The sequence below is a fragment of the Tympanuchus pallidicinctus genome, unplaced genomic scaffold (genome assembly GCF_026119805.1).
Source record: "Tympanuchus pallidicinctus isolate F22 unplaced genomic scaffold, pur_lepc_1.0 scaffold7, whole genome shotgun sequence".
Taxonomy (NCBI): Eukaryota; Metazoa; Chordata; class Aves; order Galliformes; family Phasianidae; genus Tympanuchus; species Tympanuchus pallidicinctus.
In genome coordinates this window covers 14595750-14617975 of record NW_026294791.1, presented here as the reverse complement: position 1 = coordinate 14617975, position 22226 = coordinate 14595750, and the positions used below count along the sequence as shown (strand labels likewise).

At 37.8% G+C, this 22226-nt stretch overlaps 1 protein-coding gene across 1 annotated transcript in view; it reads right to left on the bottom strand.

The window, feature by feature from the left end:
- Window positions 1-22226, bottom strand: part of PKN2 (protein kinase N2) — a 51725-nt gene that overhangs the window by 14121 nt on the left and 15378 nt on the right. The window contains exons 2-6 of the mRNA XM_052666593.1: window positions 15607-15907; window positions 7575-7726; window positions 2860-2977; window positions 1201-1346; window positions 887-1100 (exon numbers count right to left, since the gene is read on the bottom strand). Of these exons, the coding sequence (XP_052522553.1) occupies window positions 887-1100; window positions 1201-1346; window positions 2860-2977; window positions 7575-7726; window positions 15607-15907 (931 nt within the window). The remainder of the gene's footprint in view (window positions 1-886; window positions 1101-1200; window positions 1347-2859; window positions 2978-7574; window positions 7727-15606; window positions 15908-22226) is intronic.

Here is a 22226-nt window from a genome sequence, read left to right as displayed (position 1 = left end):
TTCAAGTTAGAGATTGTAAAACTTTTTCCTTTGTTGATGGTTGGTTTAATAGTTACATACAGAATTGTTTAGGAAACAAACCAAACTCTGTATCGGCAATTCTTATGTGGCCACTTAATAAATATATTTAGTAAAGCAACATATCTTCAAGTGTTCAAAAGTATTTACTTCGAGAGCATCAGGAGGGAAAATACTTAAAAGTTCTGTCAAAGTCTGGCTCATTTGTTTGAAAAGTTTACTTCTAATGAAGGACAATACTTTCAGGTGAACCAACTTTGAAAAACTGCATAAAGCTTTTAAGTATGCTCCCTCCCAGTAGGTTACGTCTGTCCTTTAATAGGGGCTTTGATAACAGTGCATTTTTGTTAGGATCTCCCTCTTTGCTTTAGAAATAAGTAAGTTTCTAGTAACATAAATCTCAACTTCCGGGAAGCCACTGTAGTCCAGTGAGCAAAATAGGGATTGGGAGGAAATCTGGGTGCCTATTTCCAGCTCTGTCATACTTGTTATATGACCAGAGAAGCCACTTAACCCTTCTGCACTTCAGTTTCTCCATCTGTAAAACGGGGATAACAACACTTACCCACCTTTAAAACTGCTTGATAATGTGAAGATGAAAAGCAGTGAATGCTCACAATACTGTTCCCTAGTGACCTAACTTAAGGCCAGAACTTCACTTTCATTTCAGCTGGATTATAAAATGGTGAACAAATAAATCACAGACATTGCATTGTTCACTTTAAAATGCCTTTGTCTAAAAACAAACAAACAAAAAAAGCAGACCAAAGAACCAACAATGAAATATTTCCAGAAAGGCAATAAAGTTAGCACTAAAGACTACTTTTATACCATGTAATGAAAATAAAAGAACTCCCATAAAGCATACCTGTTAAAGCTGCTGGTTTGGACAGTGTACTGTATTGGTTCTGAGTAGATATTACACTTTGACGAGGACTTAATGTGGGTGAAGAGACCAATGAGAGCTCCTCTATAATAATACCACTTTTGGGATGGTTTTTAGGAAGTTCATTCAATCTCTGTTCCAGTGAATACTTTAACAGGTCCAACTTCTGGCTTGATTCATTAAATCTTGCTTGTGCCTTTTTAAAATACAAAAACAAACACAATATTTGTTGGTTTTTTTTTTCCCCTTGAAAGAACATTTAAAGTAAGGTTTCAGAAATTGTAATGACGAATTACTTCTGAAAGTGCCTTTCTGTCGGTAACCTTCCCAGATCCAAGTAATTTCATCACATTCTTTGCACCTTCTGCAACAGCATATTCTATCCTAAAATGATGCCGTAGTTCTTCCATTCGGAGTTCAAGAGGGCTTATCACAGGTTTTGCTGCAAAGAAATATAAACAGACGTCACTGAAAACCACACCCTTTCTCAGTATCTTTATATATTAAACCCTCCCAATCCTCCCCAGTGCACACAGAGAGGGAAAAAATTCAGCTTCAGTATGTCATAAAAATAACAGTGAAGTTCTAATTAAAAAAAAAAAAAATTCTTTTTTGAAGAACAAAAGCAGTAATCACAGCCTCACTCCAGTAAACAGGCACTACTACTTGTGGGGCTGTAACTGCTAGAAGGTGCAAGAAACAAAAGACATCACTGGGGAAGCTATGTGATAAATGACCTTCATAGAAAGCCAAATCTTCCAAACATCAGCAGCTGGCAGAAAGAAGTTCTGAGACTTGCACATTTCTTAATCATATTCTGAGGGTTTATCTTTCAAATTACTCTGTAGCTACATATATCCCTGATCAGTTTTTGAGAATTCTCTTGCTTCATAGTAAATGCCAAGTATAATGCTGAATGGTTTGCATTACATAATGGTTTGCATTAACAGCTTTTAATATCCAGCTCTTACGACGTTAAGATTTCCTAAATAAAAAAAGTCTGCTTTATTCCTTACTGTTTCCATCTCTAGGAGTAGTAGGAACATTAAAGGCCTTTGAAAGCCCTTTCTAGCATTAACACCTACAGATATGCACTTTCACAATATGCACTTTCACGGGTGCGCACTTTTTATCCTGCTCATGCTTTCTTGCAAGTCTAGGCTAGAAAGCAGACTGTACATTTTGAGGATTTCTTTGTTGTTCTGTTTTTCAAATAACATGCACAACCCATGTGCTAAGGTGGGGTACTGAAAGCCAGAAGTGTCATAACTGTAAAAACATCCAAGTCCACAAAACAAACAATACCTAGAGAGTACACTGAGGCCCTGATTAGGAGCATTATCTTACAATTTCAGTACTCTGTGAGATGCATACAAATGAAGCTTAAAACTTAGAGATGTACCAAATATGCCCACAACTTTTAGTACACTCATGGCTACTAAAGTTCAGGAGGTGTGCAATTTTAAAACTACTTCTGAATGCAGTAATATCTGTGTGTTTCAAATTGGCTCTCTTTTTTAAAAAATACTGATTTTTGGACTACTTTCCAGGCAAGCCTAAAGGCTAATATAATAAAAGTTTCCTTACACCTCTGTTCTCACTAGTACTAATTAGGTCAATCTATTTAAGGATGACAAACAGGCTTTATACTTAGATCAGTTTTGTTTTGTTTTGTTTTTTAGGATAGTGAAAAGTACATACTTTTCTTTAAAGTACTAGTTATTGTCAAAACAGAGAAAACACACAGAATGAAGCCTACAGAACAGGAGTGGACTTGATAAGGAATGAACAAGATGATGAAGAGAGCCTGTATTTCTCTTCGATAAGCTTCAAGGCACTTTGCTATTTTCAGTTCATGCAGTTGTTTTAGAAATTTAGCTCTGTGTGCAAATAGGTACATATCTATGTGGTATTCTGACATTAATAAGATCAATATTTATTTTGTAGTCCATCACCATTATCAAAAGCCAATTCATTGGTCTGAACTGCCTGAAGAATCTGCATCCTTATAACTTCTATTTTTGTCTTGCTGTCTTGGAGCATCTGTTGAGCTGTGGCAAGAAGTTTTCGATCCTATTGAAAGAAAAAAGATAATAAACTCTTCACAATACTAGATAATAAACACAATACACAATACAATATTGAAAGCTTTAAAGACCACTTGCTCAGGAACAACAACTATGTAGCTCATTAGATACAGCAGACCAATTCCACTAACCACATTAAGAATCTAGAGGAAATCAGGTTAGGACCAAAGGGTATTCAGATTAATTTATAGACTACAAACCACTCCCATGGAAACTCTGTTTAAAGCTGGATACAGGAGGCACAATCTAGAAACACCCACCTGTAGATGAATATATTTCAAAAGTATAAAATACCTCCATCCTATGGAGAATGACAAGTTTATAATGAATCGTGGAATGGCTTAGGTCTGAGGGGACCTCAAAGATTACCCAGTTCCAACCCACCTGCCATGGACAGGGCTGCCACCCACCAGCTCAGGCTGCCCTGGGCCCCATCCAGCGTGCCCTTAAGCACCTCTAGGGATGGGGCACCTACAGCTTCTCTGGGCAGCAGTGCCAGTACTGCAGCACTGAGTAAAAAATGTCTCCCAAATGTCTAACCTAAATCTGCCCTCTTACTTTTAAGCCTTTCCCCCTTGTGAACATAAGAACTCTTCTAATAACTCTTCCAACAACCAAATCTGCTAGACTAAATACATACAAGAATCACTGTGCCAATTCACCTGAGTTAAACTTCAATCTCTACATTAGAAATACAAAGCACACACATAGCACGTTATATTTAATTATAAATAATTCTGCTTTATTTTTGCCTGATCAAACTGATTATTTTTCCATGAATAAACACAAAATACCAGATTACTTCACTAGCTATTTCATCAGCAACTTAGGGACAACATTTTTTTTGCCCCAAATAGATGGAGGTACCCAATTCCTTTTATCAAAAGTCATAACAAGAAAAGCAGCTTAGAGGAGAACACTTCTGAAAATGAACTTTCAGATTCATCAATAATACCAATTCACTCTCAGGAGTGTGGATAGATATCCTCACATGTTTTTCAGGTATACAGTGTTTTTGGTCCCAGAGCTACTAGAGACTTGGTTTATGATGGATTATCAAACGGTTGTTGGATAGGGAGTTACAAGATAACTTAAGGATGACCTGACTTAGATTCAAGCAGAAAAGAAGCGTGGGAAAAATTAAGGCAGTCAATTTGTCATGGCTGTGCAGTGCCAGATTAACAAACAGTAATCAGTACAGATGAACACTGCACTTGCTGTAGCCCAAAGGCCACTCTGGTTAACTTATTTTGTAGCCACCCCATAACCTCATTATGAAGCCATTTTAATATAAACGTGGTTTATACTTAAATTTTTAATTTTCAAATGAACTTACCAACTATTTAAGACTTCAAAAAATATATATATATTTCTCTCCTTATCCCCATCAAGACAACTACTGCATAGTACAGATTCCCAGAGCTAGAAGTATTGGCACTACAGTACATGTGAGTACTATAAAGAGGATGTTAGAAAAATCAGTGTGCTGAGAAGAAAAAAAAAATTCCCTTCACAGATCTCTACTATGACCTTGCACCGAATGCATCACCCACTCTGATATTTTTTATACTATATATCCTGCTGGGTACATACTCTTGATTTTAATTTGTAATATTAATCAGTGTTTCAAATATGAAGACTAGCACAAGCCTTATGTTTATAACGTCCTTATGCTGAAGATTCCACATCAGCTATCCATCTATTTAATTAGTACGCTTAATTTTGTTAAATGAGTGCCTTCTCAAATACTAATATCACCTTTTGAAATAACTACTGTCTACAGCAGAGCATAGGATTTAACTGATTACATACAAGTCAGAATCGTATATTAAACTTCATCCATGCATCATCCTGATGCACACAAACTCTGAAAGCATTTTTCATCTTTGTTTTCATCTCATTTTTCACGTTACTTCACCTGATTGTCTCCCACACCCTGTCACTCCAGTGGATGCGCTTGCTGAGGAGCACCAACGTGTGAAGCTGAGCTGATGTAAGATTACTGAACTAGCCAGGGATTCTAGCTCACCCTATGTTTTCAAGGGAAAGAACATCCCATCCTCAAGATCAGGATGGATGTGTTATACTTAGCAGCTCCGTTAGTGATGGGGTCTGAACAAAAATATGTCAAAGCATCTCTTGTGTACACAGAAACTGACAGTGCCTGATAAACAGATCTGCAAAAGCTGTCACGGGATCTCAGACAGATCTCAGCAAGTCCAAGGAAAAATGATCCAGTACCTCAGAAACACATCAGAATAGGTTGAGCTGAATGTTATTGAAGAAAGCAGACTAAGTTCAAATGGAAAACCCTTCACCTGAGAAAACATACTTATTATTATTAGCAGACTACTGGTTGTTTTTTGTTTGTTTGTTTTAAATCTTTAAGAAACAAACTACGACCTTCCTCCATTAAAGTAAGGTTTGAAAATCATACAGCAAATCTGAAATTCCATTGTGGTATGCCTGGGTAACAAAATAGTTTAATATATTTTAAAGAGGGCCCTTTTCAATGTTCCCAATTACGGGTTGGATTCAAAGTGAGAATTTTCTGCCCCTTTTGGCCACCTCATCCAGAAACTGAAGTTCAGCTTTCTACAACCTAATCATCATACTTAAGCCTACAGTATGCTGAATTACCTCACTACACAGTACTATGACCATGAGAATGAATACACATCCTTTCCATCCAGCTTGCTGAAGCAGCTGGCAATGCTCTTGTGTTTCCAGCTTGTTCTCCCCAGTGCAGTTACCACATACACCCAAACTGGTAAGCTCATTTGAACCAACTGAAAGAACAAGATTCAATCAACAGTTTTAATTACATGCCTCAGTCATCAAGTGAGCCAGAATTTACCTCTTGTTCCTGGTCTGATCAAAGCTTGCTAGCAATGTCTGATGTTACAGCCTGAGTGTTTAGTTAAGTTCTTTTCAGGCTGTTATAAGGTTACTTGCTGAGGGTTTATTAGGGATATAAATCATGTACATCTTTTGATCCATTTGGATCAACTGATTATTATTTTTGAGCTAGCCTGATGTTAAGTACATGGCCCCAGAGGATGTGGACTCCAGGGTTTCCAGGAGCTGAGGACTGCATTCCCTGGCCTTTAGTCATAAGGCACTGCAGATACCTCTTCCCACTGCCCCAGGCTAGGAGGTGACAGGTCACTTTCAGCTAAGGCTACCAGCACCAGCTGGCTCACAGGTCGGCATGGGCTTGATGGCACTTATGGACCATCTAGTCTAAAATGATTTTTCAGAAAGTGAGCAGCACTCTGTGGTTTTAGCAAGAGGTACAAAGAAGTCAAAGAGTAGGCAGGTACAAAAGTAATCTGCCTCTCCACCAGTCCCTGGAGGAAATTCATTGACAAATACGTAGTTCCTCACCCATACTTTTTGGTGAGTACAATTCCAACTGGCAGCAATGCAATTTACAGAAGTTTACTTTTCAAATCAAACATTTCTTTTGAATAAGTTCACTGACTCATCTCATCTATGTGTTGGGCCAGCCAGATAAGAACTTAAAACATTTCAATTGTATTTACCAACTTCTTAACACCAACCAAGCTACTACATATTATTTATTATACCTATGTCAGTTTTTCACCTTAGTTTGGAGATTCGGTTCATCTCCATAATGATGTAATAAGAGGAAAGCAAAGGTAATTAGTAACTAACAAAAGCAGAAGGGGCTGCAAGTAGGATCCCCCTAGACACTGTTTTACTCATTTGAGAAGCATGATTACCTTATACTCAAAATAAGTCTTCCCCTTCTACCTGCATTAAAAAATTAGGTGAGTCTTTCAGTTGAGTTAAGAGCTCTCTTCATGTATGATGAATTTTATTACCTAGTTAAGACTATGTAATAAGTCAAACCCATCTAGGAGTTAGCAAGCCCCTTCCCTACCTCTTGGAGAACTTCTAGTTTCAGTTTGATGTTATCAGGTAACTACCTCTAGAATACCACGCTTCTGTTAAATAAATCAGTAAATAAGCACAAGGGAGAGGGAAAGAGAGGAAGTATTTCACATATCTGTGTACCAGTGTTGATTGTAACAATGCTATCTGAATATTTTGCTTCTCTTATTGAAACACATTTTCTGGTACGAGTCTTGTTACTAGCAACTAAAATGAGATGAAAATTTCAGAAATGTATCTGGCAATATCACCTTCAGTATAATTGTCATGCACATCTTAACTCTAACAGATGTACATTTTTCAGCGGGGCTAGAAAAAGCATCAGCCACCACTTGATTCCATACCAAGCTCTGCTGCTTTGTAAATCACACATGATCAAAGATTACCAGACATACTAAATTTAGTACACCGGATTTGTTATGGAGGTTGAATTGCATGTGGACAGGCTGATAAAACAACCAGGTCTAGCAAGTATCCTGAGTCGGTATGAAACCACAACAAAAACAGCCTAGCAGTCTGTAGCAGATTCTACATTGCTACTTAATGACAACAAATCAACCCCAAAACACCAAAATTGCACGCTGCTTACACACTGTACTTTCATACTGCAGCAATAGAAAATTCCACAATTATTTTTACGTTCTTTAAGCATTCTAAAGCCTTACCTTTGAAGAACCATTTGAGTACATCTGTATCATATTTTCTGCTCCCTGTTTCACCTTCAGTTCTATGTCCAATTGCTTCTTTAAGGCCATCAATCTGTTGTTGGTAGGAAAACGAGGATCGCTATTTGGAGTATCAGGAGTCCTAGGACAATCTGTGAATTAAATGCAAGATGTAGTGTGTGGAGCAAAGAAAAAAAAATAAAAAGCAAGCAGAAAACAAACAGACAAACAACAACCAAAAACCCTCAGAACACTCCGAAAACTTTTCTGTTCTATTAAGTCATAGATAAACAAAGCACAAACATCTCGCTCGGCACTTCAGACTGACTGTCCTGTCCTGAGCTACTTTGCAGCAGCTCTGCAAATGCGCCTTAACATGCAAAGCCTCACCAAAGTACAGTGACTCCCACACACGTCCTAATTCACATGAATCACTTCCGGGAGTGGTAATATAGGCAGGTTTGCAGCTCGGGCTATTTTTGTTTCAAAGGCGATTTATTTCTTCTGACATGTCTTGAGTCAATTAAAAGCGCACTTTGCCATTAAGCTTTCTTACAGTTCGATTTAAAATCTACAACAAACAAACTTGGACAGAACTATTCAATACCAATAAGCATATTCTAAATGCTGATATTAAGTAAATTTATTTCCTCATTGATTTCAGCATATTATTACAGCTACGCCCACTGTAGCCACAATTTATGTCAAAAGTAAGAACAGAGAATGTGAGCCTTTTCCTACATCAGACTGAATGATTTTTGCTCTGCAGAGCTGAGTCATGGGTTAATTGGATATACTGAACATGATGATCTGTGGGAAGAATGAAGTTTTTTGTTCGAGAATATCACTGTGTTTAGACCTCCATCTTGTTGGATTAATTCAACAGAATGCGAGTTAGTTTTCAATCAAACAAGTTACATACTTGAACTCCTTAACTTGGTTTTCCTTCTCCAGAAGTCTATTCACCACTGACTCCTATTTCAGCTTCTACACCATGAACTGTTAATGAACTGAAAACAAGTGGTCACTGCACTAATTCCTAACGGTTAATTATTCTGTGATTTCCAACAAGATCATCCTTTTAGCTATGGCTAATTGTCTTCCCTAACAGGCCCAATGACTTCTCATTTAAACTTTTTGTAGAAAAGGATACGTTATATTACTTATTACTATATACCATTATATATATTACTATATACCATTACTATAATGTTTTCTCGTTGTTGTTGTTATCTTTAACAATTGAGGGGATAGATTCTCTACAGAAAAATGACGTTAGTTGGTCTCGTGAAGACTATTTATCTGAAATCAACAGTAAGGTCTTTTTTCAATTTTAATTAACTTTCCTTGAATTAAAACTAAGATGGTGGATCAAATTCCTGACATCCTTGGTTATTAGAAAACACAGGCATTGCACTAGTAACTTACAAATTATTAACTGTGAGTTATCTAGGGGTGTCTTATCTGCCATTTCACATTTATTCTGCAGAAGCTTCTAATAACTAATGTTCGAGATTTAATACATTTTACTTTTGAGTTTGCTATGTAATTTCCTTCTTCTACGCTGCAGTCTTTGGTGAGGCTACACACAGTTTTCATAAAGTAGAACTTTTAATTTCCTCTGCTGTTAATTCACTCTTCAGTTGAAAACACTTTAAGACTCTTACTGCACACTCACTACTGAAACGTACTACAGAAAGTACCAGATGTTTAAAAAAAAATAAATCTGTGCTGTTCCTCATCTGTTTTCTCATTCTTCCTCTCCTCAGTGTTTTGGCTTGGTTTGTGAAATACTGCACTTGCACAGCTTTAGCTTAAATCTGGTATTAATAAAAAAAAGATTAACAACATGCTTTTCTCTTACTTATGTCTTCACATTTAACAAATCCTCACCTACTAATCTATTCAAAATTAAAACAAACATGAAACTTAAAAGTCACAGTGTCAGGTCTCCTTATAAAGTAGAATAATTTTGTAAATGAATATTTACCAACTCTAGATTTATGTTGCCGGCCTCTACCACTTAAAGATCCCAGTCCTCTGATGATCCTTGGGGAAGATTGTGGTTCTCCTGAAGTCTGTTTTCACAGCTTTTACAGATGCAAACAAGCACTCTTCCTTTGCATTAAAACAATACTAATGTTGCAAGTCAAGCACTAATTAGAGAATACCACAATTCTGGCTGCCCATGCAGCTGCTATTATCTCCCTCTGCCTGTCTGCACTGTGAAGGTATAACCACATCACCTACCTGGGTCATCTAAAGAGCTGGCCTGCACTTGTGGACTTACATTCCCCCCTACTGCTTAGTAGAAACTGAGTACTATATGTTTTGTTAGCAAGCAGCAACAAAGAAAAGTTCTGTAATACAGACTAATGATTAGGATTTTTTTCTTTAAATCTTTCTGTCACAGAAGCTGCTTGCTGAACTTCTGAATGTGGAACATTATAGTTGTTTACTATAAGTTTCTCAGAAATGGCTTCCAAGTGACTCCTTCCCCCCCAGCCTCATTACAATAAACAGCCTGAGGCAGCTTCTTATAGAAGAATTCAGATTAAAGTTTAAGTCAGCCAGCCAAACAGGTCCTATTATGGAAAGCATTGACGATCTTAGCTGCAGTGCTACAAGCTACATCTGTTTTCCTCTCTTTGCATCTCTTAAAACCTAAGCAGAGAAAACTAGCCATACTAAAGTGATTACCTATTTATGTAAAGCATCATACCGAGGGGCTTGAGTCTCACCTGGAGACATTCAGTCATTGCTGTAATACAAATAAGTAATAAGTTCATCTAGGTAAGTGCAATCAATAGGATTTTACGTACAAACTTAAAATTGAAGATTTAAGTATTTATACCAAATTGATAATTCACTGAAGTAAGGTAAGTGACGACCAAGGAAACTGACAGATTCTCTGGTTTGTCATGTTAGTTGGTCAGTAAGGATAGCACAAGACTCGTCACTTCTGATGTATTCAAGTCCAGCTTTGCATAAGACAGTAACAGATTTTCTGGTCAATGGATTAGTGCCCCTAAGCATTTTTCTCCTGATATTTTGAGTATCAAGTGAAGTAACAGATGTATTTCAAGTGAACTAGACTTCATTTCATGTAACTAGCCTTTTTTGCTGCTAACATTAGAGAGTTTTGTGCAGCCTGTTAACACACAGCCAGGCTGCCAGAGCTGTGATACTGCTTTCCAGGACCCGTGACATCCTGTTTTCATGAAAATATAAGACTTGAAGTAAAAGGTAATGCTTTAATGGATTTATTTTTTTTTAGAGTCTCTGGACTGCATCAGGATAATGGCACTTTCTGGTCTGAAGTGTTAATCTTAACACTTCTATCTTTCCTCTTCTGAGAACCTCTTCAGTTCGATTGAGTCTGCATAATGCTTACCAGCAAACACTCCTTGTTTCTAAATGACCTTATACTAATGCTCTAAGCTATCCCTATTAGAGTAGTGACAATTCTTCTTTTTCTAGACTGCTTCTCTTTTCTTTGAAGACTTCCCCACATGGTTTATTCAACAAGCTCAGTATGAAATGTAAGAGCCCATGTATCTGTCCACATTTTGCTTTTGATGGCAGTGCAGCATACTGCTAAGCTCAGTGGCAAGTTGGGAAACAATTTTAATTTATTCGAGGACATTCAATGTGGTGCCATAACCAACAGAAACACTGTTCAGGTATTGCTGGGGTTGAAAAAAAAAAAACAACCAGAAAACCAAACAAACAGGAAATCAGATGTGATAGCACTGAACTAACCTGTCTGCAAGTCCAAGGCAGCAGTGGATGCTCTGCATTCACAGAGAACATCCAGCACTTATTTCCTGGAAAAAACACTTCAATTTGAAATGAATTTCAGTTGTTTAATGGCAAATTTGGCTTACTGAAAAACCGACAGCAAATTGTCTCAACACTGCTTCAAAAGCATTATTCCACACTGAGGTTCCCCAAAGTTACAATTCTGACAAATATCAGTACCATAGGTCTGACATCTAAAAAGTCAATACCTGAACTAAATTTGTTGCAACCCCTTCCTAATGAAATCAGTGCCTTGCTGCAGGTAAGCTAGTACAACCTTTTAGCTCCCTGAATATTAAAAAGGGCAATCTCTACTGTGACTTTTTAGACACATGAAAAAAATATCAATTTAATCTGTGCTTATATGCAGAAATGTATTTTAACGATACAAAATGCTTTCATGTCTATGAGTGAAGACATGACATCCTCATGTCATACACTCAAATAAATCTCTCTGATTTTCAGCTGTAATGGTTACTACACTTGTCCTACTCCATCTGTATTGTTGCATTCTGCCTCACATTTAAGTGCTGACACATGAATTTTAAAACCCTGCGTCCTAGTATGACGAGTCTGCTGCATGATGAGGACAGACCAGGGTGCAAAGTCTCACTTCCAGAATAGATCTAGATTTACCAGCAACCTCATACTGGAAAGTAAACACACATTATGGTTATAGTTGTTTCTGAAGCACACATCAACTGCCTTATCTGTCCTCATACTCAACGATACAGCTTGTTGTTGTTTTTTTTTTTTCCCAGCAAAGTATACTTCTTGGTTAAGGTTTAATACCAATTTTAGTAGTTGGGAAAATAATTTCCTATGGGATCAGGACGTGGAAAGCTTTCGACTCGAGGCAAGATACCATCAAAATATCCCAACTCATTTAAAACTGAATGTTAATGACATGCTTTTCTACTGAAGATTTATTAAGATTACACTCAATGGTTTTAACTTACGGGGGCTGCTATGAAAACAATGCCTCCAAGCAGAGAAATGGTATCCACTGACATTCATTGACACTGGCTGAACGTTTATAGAGACCAAATAGTGGATGCGAGGTGGTGGGTGATGTGTTTCAGCAATGGCAACAGTGACATTGGCCACCTCCACAGGTGCACGTTTATTTATCTACTATTTTGAAAAACAAGCGTGGCATGCAGGCTGTGGTTCGTGGCTGGTGAAAATGCACAGCTAATGGTGGTGACTGTATTGAAAAATAGTGTTTTGTAGCTGAGAATGTGCTCTGTCAAATAGTGTTACTGTGCTCTCTGTATCTGTTGTTGTTTCCCTGGAAATAAGCAGGAGGCAGTACTTCCAGAGAGACCTACCTACATAAATTACAAATTACAGTGTGCTGATTACAGAGTAGTTGCACTACAAATTAGTGGTTCATTGAAAAAGAAAAAAAAAATAACGCAAGCCACTGCTTGAAACCATAAGCAGCAGTGAGAGTCACAACAGCCTGTGTGACACTTCCCAGCTTAAGTGTAGGGCACTTTACAAACATATGTTCACACCCACTTCTCACATACTGCAACAAGGGAAAACTAAATGACTTTCTGAGGCCACCACTATACATTTTCAGTCAAGCAATAGAAACAGAAACAGTCCAAAAATCCTCAGAGACCAGGCCTGACAGGTCAACAGGATCATAACCTTACAGACAATTATTCTCAGGGTTACTTGTTGAAGGATCTCAGTCCTGACTTTGCTACTTAGAACTCCCAGTAACCTTTACAACAAACCTTGAAGACTGGGAAAATCTAGGACCACCCCACTAAAAGTATAAGATACTGTAAGTATATAAAGTGAATATAAGCCTTGACTCCCAAAATTTTGTTTCGTTAACCTTATTTTCCATATTTGCACTTTGCATTAATTTCCCATATACATCTTCCACTCATCACTTGTACCTAACAAACTAGAAAAGGGTGAAATACAAGTAAAAAGCTGCAACTTAGAATAAAGCTAGTGTCTGGAATTAATGCACTTATACTTGGTACTCTTACATACTGGAGGAAATGGTTATAAAATTCACGATGTCAGTCTGAAGCAGAAGCAAGAAGCAGGCTGAGATAGCTGTGACCTCCCCACAGAGCTGTGCTGTCAGATGACAGGGATGTTTGAGGCCACATCTCTATGTATCTGTTGAACATTATGCAAATATTTTATACACACAGAGTAAGCTTAGGTGTCCTAAGTCTTATACTATCAGCCTTACTTTGCCAAGGCCTATAGTTTTGACTTCAGCTATTACTGAGATAAAACTTCAATATTAAAATCAGAAAAACACCTATGCCCCTGCTAGTGAGCATTCAGTCTGTCTGCAGACTGACAACCCTTCCCCCCATGACTTAGTGACTACGAACGAGGAAGGAGACAGGCAACTGAATTACAAGGCAAACAGGATACAAAAGCTCAGTAATTTCAGCTTTGGAGAGGTGATAGTTGTAGATTGTGGATCTAAGAAAGGATGGTTTATCTTTTTTTCTTTTCTTCTAGAAGTTTGTAAAATATTAAAAGGAATATATATATATACAGTGGAATACCTGCTCTGATTTTAAAATGATCTCAATGAAGTTTTGTAGCCTGCAATAATAGAAGTAATTAAGAAACAATGCACTTTTCTCAGGGCATGTTTTAATAATTAAGACTGTAAAGGCTATCTGCCAATAACATTTTGAACAGAATGAAAGTTAAAAATGTAGTATTAAGGTATTAAGGGGCTTAGCATGCATCTAAAGCAGTTAGAAGCACATAAGATTATCAACTTTGATCTTCTACTCCTTAAGCCTTTCATGAAGTCTCTGGTGTAGAATAATGGGCAGGATGAGCCTGGCTCCTATCCATTATTCACAAAAGCAATGGGCACTGCTGGCATTTTCAGAAACTTACCAAGGACCTGAACAGCATTAGTTAATTATTTATTTGCACCCAAAGATCTAAACCTCTTTAGAACTACTGAGTGCTTTCTAAAGGTCTGCTGTATTTCCTGAGATGTGCACAGGCACAGGGACAATACTGCTGATCAGCTCCTTGTGACAGTTTTAAAATGCTGCCCTGGAAGGGGGCACTCCTGTTGTACGTTATGTGCCATCTGCTTTTCAGGTTCCACTACTAGATTCATTTCTCACATCTATGTCTACAAAAATTTTTATATTCAAACTGTAGAGAATTTGCATCTAATTTTCTTTCTCTTCCCTTCTGCTCGTTCCTGTAAAGGCCCCTCTACCCTCAACACTGAAGAGGAATTTCATAAACCTCAGCCAGTATGAAACAGAACACTTCATACCTGTTAGAAAACCCAGCAGCCATCTCTGAAGCATACATTATTGTATGTATTCTCATTTCATGCTGCAGCAACTATTTTGCTTCACTAGTTCCCCTTCCCCCATAACTGTCGCTCTCAAACCTCAAAAGCAACAAACGCAGAACACATTGTGCAAGTGTACCATAGACACTGCAACATTTCCCTAGCACGTTGCAGGACCAGATACTATGCATTCCTGATATTGCTTACCAGTATTCTCCTGAATTCTCACCTTAACTGACCTTTCTAGAAAATGAAGGATGATGCAGTTTTCTATTCCACTGCCCAGGCTTCTTAAGGCTTGGCACTCACTTTATAAACACCTTCAATGGCATGCGTGCATTTATTTTAACTTTTTGCCAGAAAGAGTCCATGTAATGCGAAATCAGCAGGCTGGCAGCACCTCCTAAGTCATTCCATAAAGCTGAAAAAGGACTGTTCACTTTCACAATGTTCCATCTTAAAATATCAAGCCTGATATTTTTATAAAGTAATATCAACTCACCACCAAGCCACAGAAAATACTAATTAAAACAATTTCAATATATCTTAAAAAGGGCGACCTCACTGTGGATATTTCATACTGAAAATTGCTCCTATATAATGAAAAGCCACTAGATGATACTACTGTGACTGAAAAAATATACGAATACGGTAATAACTGAAAGTGAAGAATCAACACAGGTTTACATTCATCTTCACACATCAACAAATAGTCTGCTCTCCTCCCCAGGAAGCAATTTTCAACTCGAAGGGACTGGACATTTATTTCTGAGTCAGAACTAACAAGCATACACAGGTAACCAATTTTCCACCTACAGGTTTGCTCATTTCCAGAGCAGTTTTTTTCCAATTGAAACAGACAATAGCTTATGTAAACTAACAAAAGTAAACTGCCATCATTATAACATACAGTACCTGTAACATCTTCTGGATCCGTTACAACAATGTGCGCATTTAACTCCTGTAACTTATGATGCAAATCTTCTAACTTCTTATTTGACTTTTTCAAAATGTTGTCCACATATGCCAAGTTCTTTTTATCTGTTGTGACCTTCCTGAGGTTCTCAGCTCCCTCCTTGATTTTAAGTTCCTTCCTTATTTCCCGCTTGATTTGGTCCTTTATTTCATCCAGCTTCTGCTGTACCATTGTATCTGAAAAGTCCAACTTTTGGCCAGTGCTCAGGTTCTCAGAGACCAGAAGACTTTTGGCATCCCCCTGGAAAGAAAAACATCAATGTAACTACCAGAGGTTACATCACATTACCTGGTTTCTTGACAACATATGCTACAAATTGCAGTGACTGGGCTTTTGGCCTTTGTATGTTAAATACTTACTTTTTAATACCATGTAGTAACTTACATGCTGCCCTAAAGCAACAATCTCTCAAGACATTACATGTTAACAGGGGTTACATTTTTACAGAAGGTTAATTTTAAATTTATTGACATTTTTACTGTGCCTATTTTTATCAGCAAGAGATTTAAATACTTCTGGATTTGTCATGGCTGCCTGCCTAGCATTTATATGCCTCAGAGCTAATGACTCACATTTATAATTTTGCAGATTTGTGTGTTTTAATAGACCAAATGAAAACAGGAAATAAGACTAAATTCTAACAATTACTAACTCTCATTAACTTCTATACTATTAAATTCATTAGAAATAAAAGTAAAGAAATGAAAACAAATAAACAAAAAAAACAACCAAAAATCCTTCGTGATGCTTTCCTCATCACGTTAACAGAACTGTCCAGATATTTGGGAAGGCAGGGAGCAACATGAAGGGATGATCAAAAATTTTAACATTTTGACTATAAATTAGTTGTCATTGTTATTTGGTGCTGCAAAAAACAACATTTGGGAAGGAGTTAAGAAAGAACAGCATTAGGCTAATAAACCTTAATGAGCTCCCAGAACACACAATCTCTAGATATACTCTGCATCTACTTCACTGACTCCGATTTCAGACACAAAAACCCCTTTCTTCAAAATGAATAACTGTGAAATAGAAGTTAGCATTCTGAATTTGTATCAACACATGAACATCTTCAGTCACTTCAAGTTATGATACACTAATTAACAAAAAAAATAAAACAAGGGGGAAAGATCTGAGGTTGCAGTTCCATGACCAGGAATAAGGAATCCTCTGCAGTTCTGTGTTAGCTACTTTTGGAGAGATGAGGATCAGGAGGTTCTGCCTGGGACATGGAGATCGACAGATAATGCTAGTCAAAACATTTAAATCTGTACAGACTCCCCTAACAATAAGAAAGATCCAATCACCCAGTTTTTAAGGATGGTTTAAAAGCTTTACTAACTCATCTTTAGACCCCTGCTATTAAAACTTCTACCCATAACTATCACTTTTAATATGAAGAGGTAGCAATTGAAAGATTCTTAACTATTTAAAGTAGTTGGAATAATCACTTAGCCACAAGATTTGGATGTTTGTGAAAGAGACAGCAAACAAACAAGTCAGAAATGACAACTGAGTGAGTCATGCAAGGGGAAAAAACTATGCAGATTTATATTTAAAAGGCACTTGTCATTCCTGCAAGTGCATTTCTGTTAGTGCAGATTAAAATAAATTATTTATTATGCATATGTAGAGAGGCTATTAATAGTTGTACTGGGAGATCCATGACATTGCTTCCATATATAGGCATATAAAAAGAATCAACATTTTTTTTCCTCAAGAATAATCAATAGCGATGAGCAAGCAACCAGTACAAAGCTTCCGAGCCAGCAAGGAGGAAACCAACGATCACATGCTGAGCGCTTCGTGTTGAGAAACAACCGAAACTGAATCTACATTCATACAGCAACTGTATGCTATTTTGCCCGTGTTTAAGTAACGAGTGTACCCACATTAGATTCCTGTCTCTGATCTCCCTGTTTGCTTTAACAGATAAAAATGTAGGGATTAGCACACTATGATCGAGCCTTTAAAAACAAAGATCAAAACAGCGTTTGTAAATATGTACAAAAAGTGTATTTTTAAGTCATGACAGTTTGTAGTCACTCTGCAAGAATTCTAGGAATAAACGTGTCATCTTGCCTCCTTCAAAGCACGATATTTCACTTTCTAAAGTTTGCAGGAGGAAAGGTAGATGTAAAACAAAACAAATCTCTTTTTTTTCCATACCAGCACCTAAAGTATGCTAAGAATATGCCAAGAGCGTACACTTCTCAAACAGAACAATGTAATTAGAATATAAATAATTCAGAAATATTCTAGACTAGGGTTTCCTGAAGAGACTTCAGTCAGTCGTTTATCTATTGAACAATACGATATTTTGTTACAGGGGAGTTTTTCATCCCTCCACTAACCCAACATCTCAGCTGTTCAAGGGTGTTATGTTCTTCAATGGACAGGTTTTTGGAGCCCTCTCATGATCATTAGTGATTTGCATTTCAGACTCCGGTAACTAAGGTCAAGTTCTCAGAGCAGTCTCAGCACCTCTGTTCCCAGAGTTGGAGTTTCAGGATACAGTCTTTCTTTAAGCTGCTTCTAAGACATCAACAGTGTGGATGCTACCACTGGTAGCTGGTTACATTGCCTATGTATTTCAGTGTTGTTACTGAATAGCTATTTTTATAAATATTACGTACTTATTAAGTACCTATACACACAAATATAATATTGCTCACTTATATATGCTTATATACAGACAAGACCACCAAATGGCACCAATGCCTCAGGGTACAGCATTTCATGCAAAGTTCACAAAGCCTGCTGTGCTAGAACTGAGCAGAAACTTGTAATAGCTACTACAAGAAACTCCAAACAAACCCACAGGCATTACGCTGTCTCTTGTCATCCAGAGTTAATGCCACTTACAAACAAAAAGCGTCATGTCACCTGGCAATCTACACATCTCACGTGGCACAAAGGTCACTGTGAAACAATTTTCAAAGGAGGAAAGCGTGCACCCAGAGACACTGAAGATTGCTGTGAAAATAGAGCAGGAGGGCGTTCTGCAAGGGAAGCTGCTCTGCTCGTGCACTGACATGTTTTGCTGCTGAGACGCAAGGATGGCTGGAGACAGGACCTCGTGTCAGACAGATGAGCGGCCTCAGTGGTGCTCTGCTTCAAAACAGAGACAACAGACACCACTGGACACAACTTCTAACACCTCAGTAAGAGGGTCAAGGGTTTTTAAGAAGGGCATCTCCCCAAGTCCAAACCCTTTTAAACTGAGAAATGACTTAAAACACAGGATGTTCAAGCTTTTTTGATGGTACTTGATTTAAGATATCACAAAAGCTTCTTGTTAGAGCTGAATATTCTTTCAAAAATATTCTCTTTCTCATTTGTTACTTATATTTTGATGTCTGTCCCTCCAACACACCAGAGTGCCCAGGGCCCACCTCTTTGCACACACAGCAACAACCTGCTGCTAGGCTGTAAGAAAGGCAATTACAGGCAGTGATGAATACTTCTTTGCAACGCAAAAATACATGTTTGTTAGCCAGACTGGAGATTTCGGAAACCTTTCAGCATGTAATGAAACAAACTATGTTCAATGCAATAAATCATCAAGGACCACAAATTAGATAGTAATTCTGAGAGAGAGAGAACACCACATATGTGTGTCCACTGCAATAGCCTAGTGACTCAGCCTCACTTTGACTGTGGGCTCAAAGGCTATCTATTTGCACAGATGAACTCAAGATGCTAGCTTTCAATTTCTGTATGCCTGGGAAACATTTTAAGTACAGACGCTGAAAGTTCTGGGTAGTGGGCAGAGCCTGTCCTTTAGTAATAGAGTCAGAAGAGATTACTGTGACGGTGAATATACCAGAGATTCTGCTTCAGTTGTACAGACAGAATGACTTCCAAATTAAATGCGATCCTCAAATTGCTACCTCTTAGCAGATAACCTTAAAATCCTGGGCATTATTAATTGCCATAATAAATACATAACTGCCAAAGACTTGCTTCTAGCAGCACAGTACGGCAACTTTGGTTCATTCACTGGATTCATCTTAGGGAATACTGGATAAGAATGCAGGTTGCTGAATTCTGCTGGGAATTCTTAAAGAAACGTAAGCAGGCTCTTAAACAACAGCATGCTCAGCACCTACCACTGAGTAGTTAGGCACAGTATCGTTTATGTTTCACAGTGACTTGCAATTAACCTGCCCTCAGGAAAAAAAAAAAGCTATACAAAAACTCACTGTAAAACTATGTACATTTTTCCTACATGTATTACTGTTCATTTTTATATGCTCTTTAATTGTGGAAACCATTTTACGTCCAGTACAGTTTGCCGAAATGTAAGAAAACCTGTTTGACAAGTATAGCCAAAAATGTTTGGCTGTTTATACTTGTATATAATACAGTTGCAATAATCCAGAAAGACAAAGTGTCCATTTTTAATTTCCTTTTGAGGAGCTGGAAATACAGATTCGGGACTATTAGGCCTATTATTATAGTTTTCAGTATTATGTTTTAAGGGATAAAATAAAGTTGTTCTTCTGAACTAACTGCCAAGGTCCCAGAAGCCTGCTATAGCAATTCCCCAAAACTAACTTTGATTTTAAGAACAACGTTAATCAATTGCTAACTTTCCTTCCTCCCCCTCCCCAAAGTCATTCATAAAACCAGCTGTGACAGTCTGTCCGGATTACTGGAACTACATCAACTGTTTCCTCCTGCCCAGAAGGAAATATGATTGTGGTCAAGATCTCAGCGCTTACCCAATGTCAAGAACAAAAAAACCTTGAAGGCTTAATAGATCTTGGCATTAGTTTGCTATGCTAACACATTACAAACAAGGATTTAAATTTAATCCAAGTCACAGCTCTCTTCTTTGTAGCAAGAGGCTGCTTAAGGTACAAATAACTGTGGTGCATTGCATTATACATGGATAAATTCAAGTAAGACGCTCATTAAATGGGGTTCAATTCCTGTGTGATACAGCAAGTGCCTGGCTGCACCAGTAAGAGGCACAGTAAGTGCTCTTTAGAAGAAGAGCTCCTTAAAACACGGATGGCCAATGTGCACACTGTACCCTGCGAGAACACTGCACTGGGAGGACTGAAAACAACTACTGGTGCCCAGAAGGCAGCACAGAGCTATCTTCTGAAGCGGTATCTTTCCTTTCTGCCTTAAAAGAACCTTCCACAACTAAAGCAAAACTAAACATTTAGTGGTTGGCTGTGTAGGGTTCCTCATTCCCACCTACGCTTGCAGCCACCAACAGTCCCTGATTAGGCCAAAGGTCACTAACCCAGGAAGTTCATTGCTGAGGTTGCAGGACAGAACCAGAACTGTGGCAGTGCTGTGCACTAACTACAGCAAGTCACATAGAGAATAGAGCTTGCTTTTCATGGAAGAGAAAGAAAATGTTTTAAGAAACGTTGCCTTCAGTTGCTTCTCACTGTAGCAGCTCCTGATGTGTTAAGCAGGGAGACGGACCTGCAAAAAGACTTGTAAGAAATAGGACATAAAAAGAAAATCCCCACCATTGCCTCTCTTATGACAAGTGAGGAGTTGGGAAGGTTCCAGTACAGCACAAGCAAGAAGCACCTGGATCTGAGTTCAGGAGATGGCCGCGCTATCCAAGAACCATCACTGCACATGGGCACTTCAGCTGTTCCCCAATTTCTACAATTAACTTGCAGCTCCTACTCCCAACCAACAAAACTGCAGCAGAATCCAGCACATGACAAACAAACCTGACCCGCTTGCATTCAGAAGAGACAGCACAAACTTCCCATACAATGAATACAGCCTGCTGTCACAACTTGTACTACACATGACCAGGAAGAAGACCAGGATATGAAACTGAGCCTGCAATAATGTCATTTCTCCATTCTCTTATGATACCTTGCTGTACTAGTCGTAATTCAGCTTCTCAATTTTATGTCCATCTGAAATACTGATGGGGTCAGTGGTGCTACTGTAACCAAGTCAGTGTAACAACACAAAGAAGCAGAATAAATACTCAGAAGAAAACTCCATTTAAAATAACATGGTTTCAACCAGACCACAGACAGTAGTAGAAGTTCTATTAAATTCCACAGCACAAACAAGTTCTTTCAATATAAAGCAAAAATGATTTACTGAATGGTTAATTATTTTTCATTTTAAACTGCTAGTAAAAAATTAGCACTGAAAGGAATTTAGTGGGTTCTTTTAAACCATTTTCAGATAAGCATGGAATTATTGTTATCATCATGAGAACATCTGTAATTTTCTGTATCACAGCAATACACAAACAACATCTTAATAGCCCAAAATTCATAGAATACATACAATATGCACTTCTAAAATGAAGGGTGCATTTTAATATTCTTGCCAAACAAATATTACAAATGGGTATGTGAGGTATCATTTCTTTCAGAAACTAACACACATTCTGAATAACTGTTAGAGATGAAAAAAGGTTTTGAGAGCAATTCTTATCACCAGGTTTGTCTCAGTTGGAGTTGATGAATTTCCCAGTAGTCAGATGAAGCTCAAGTTTGGTGCCAGCAGTTGTTTTACTGCTCTGAAGTGCTTGCAGACAAATACAAATTGATATGAT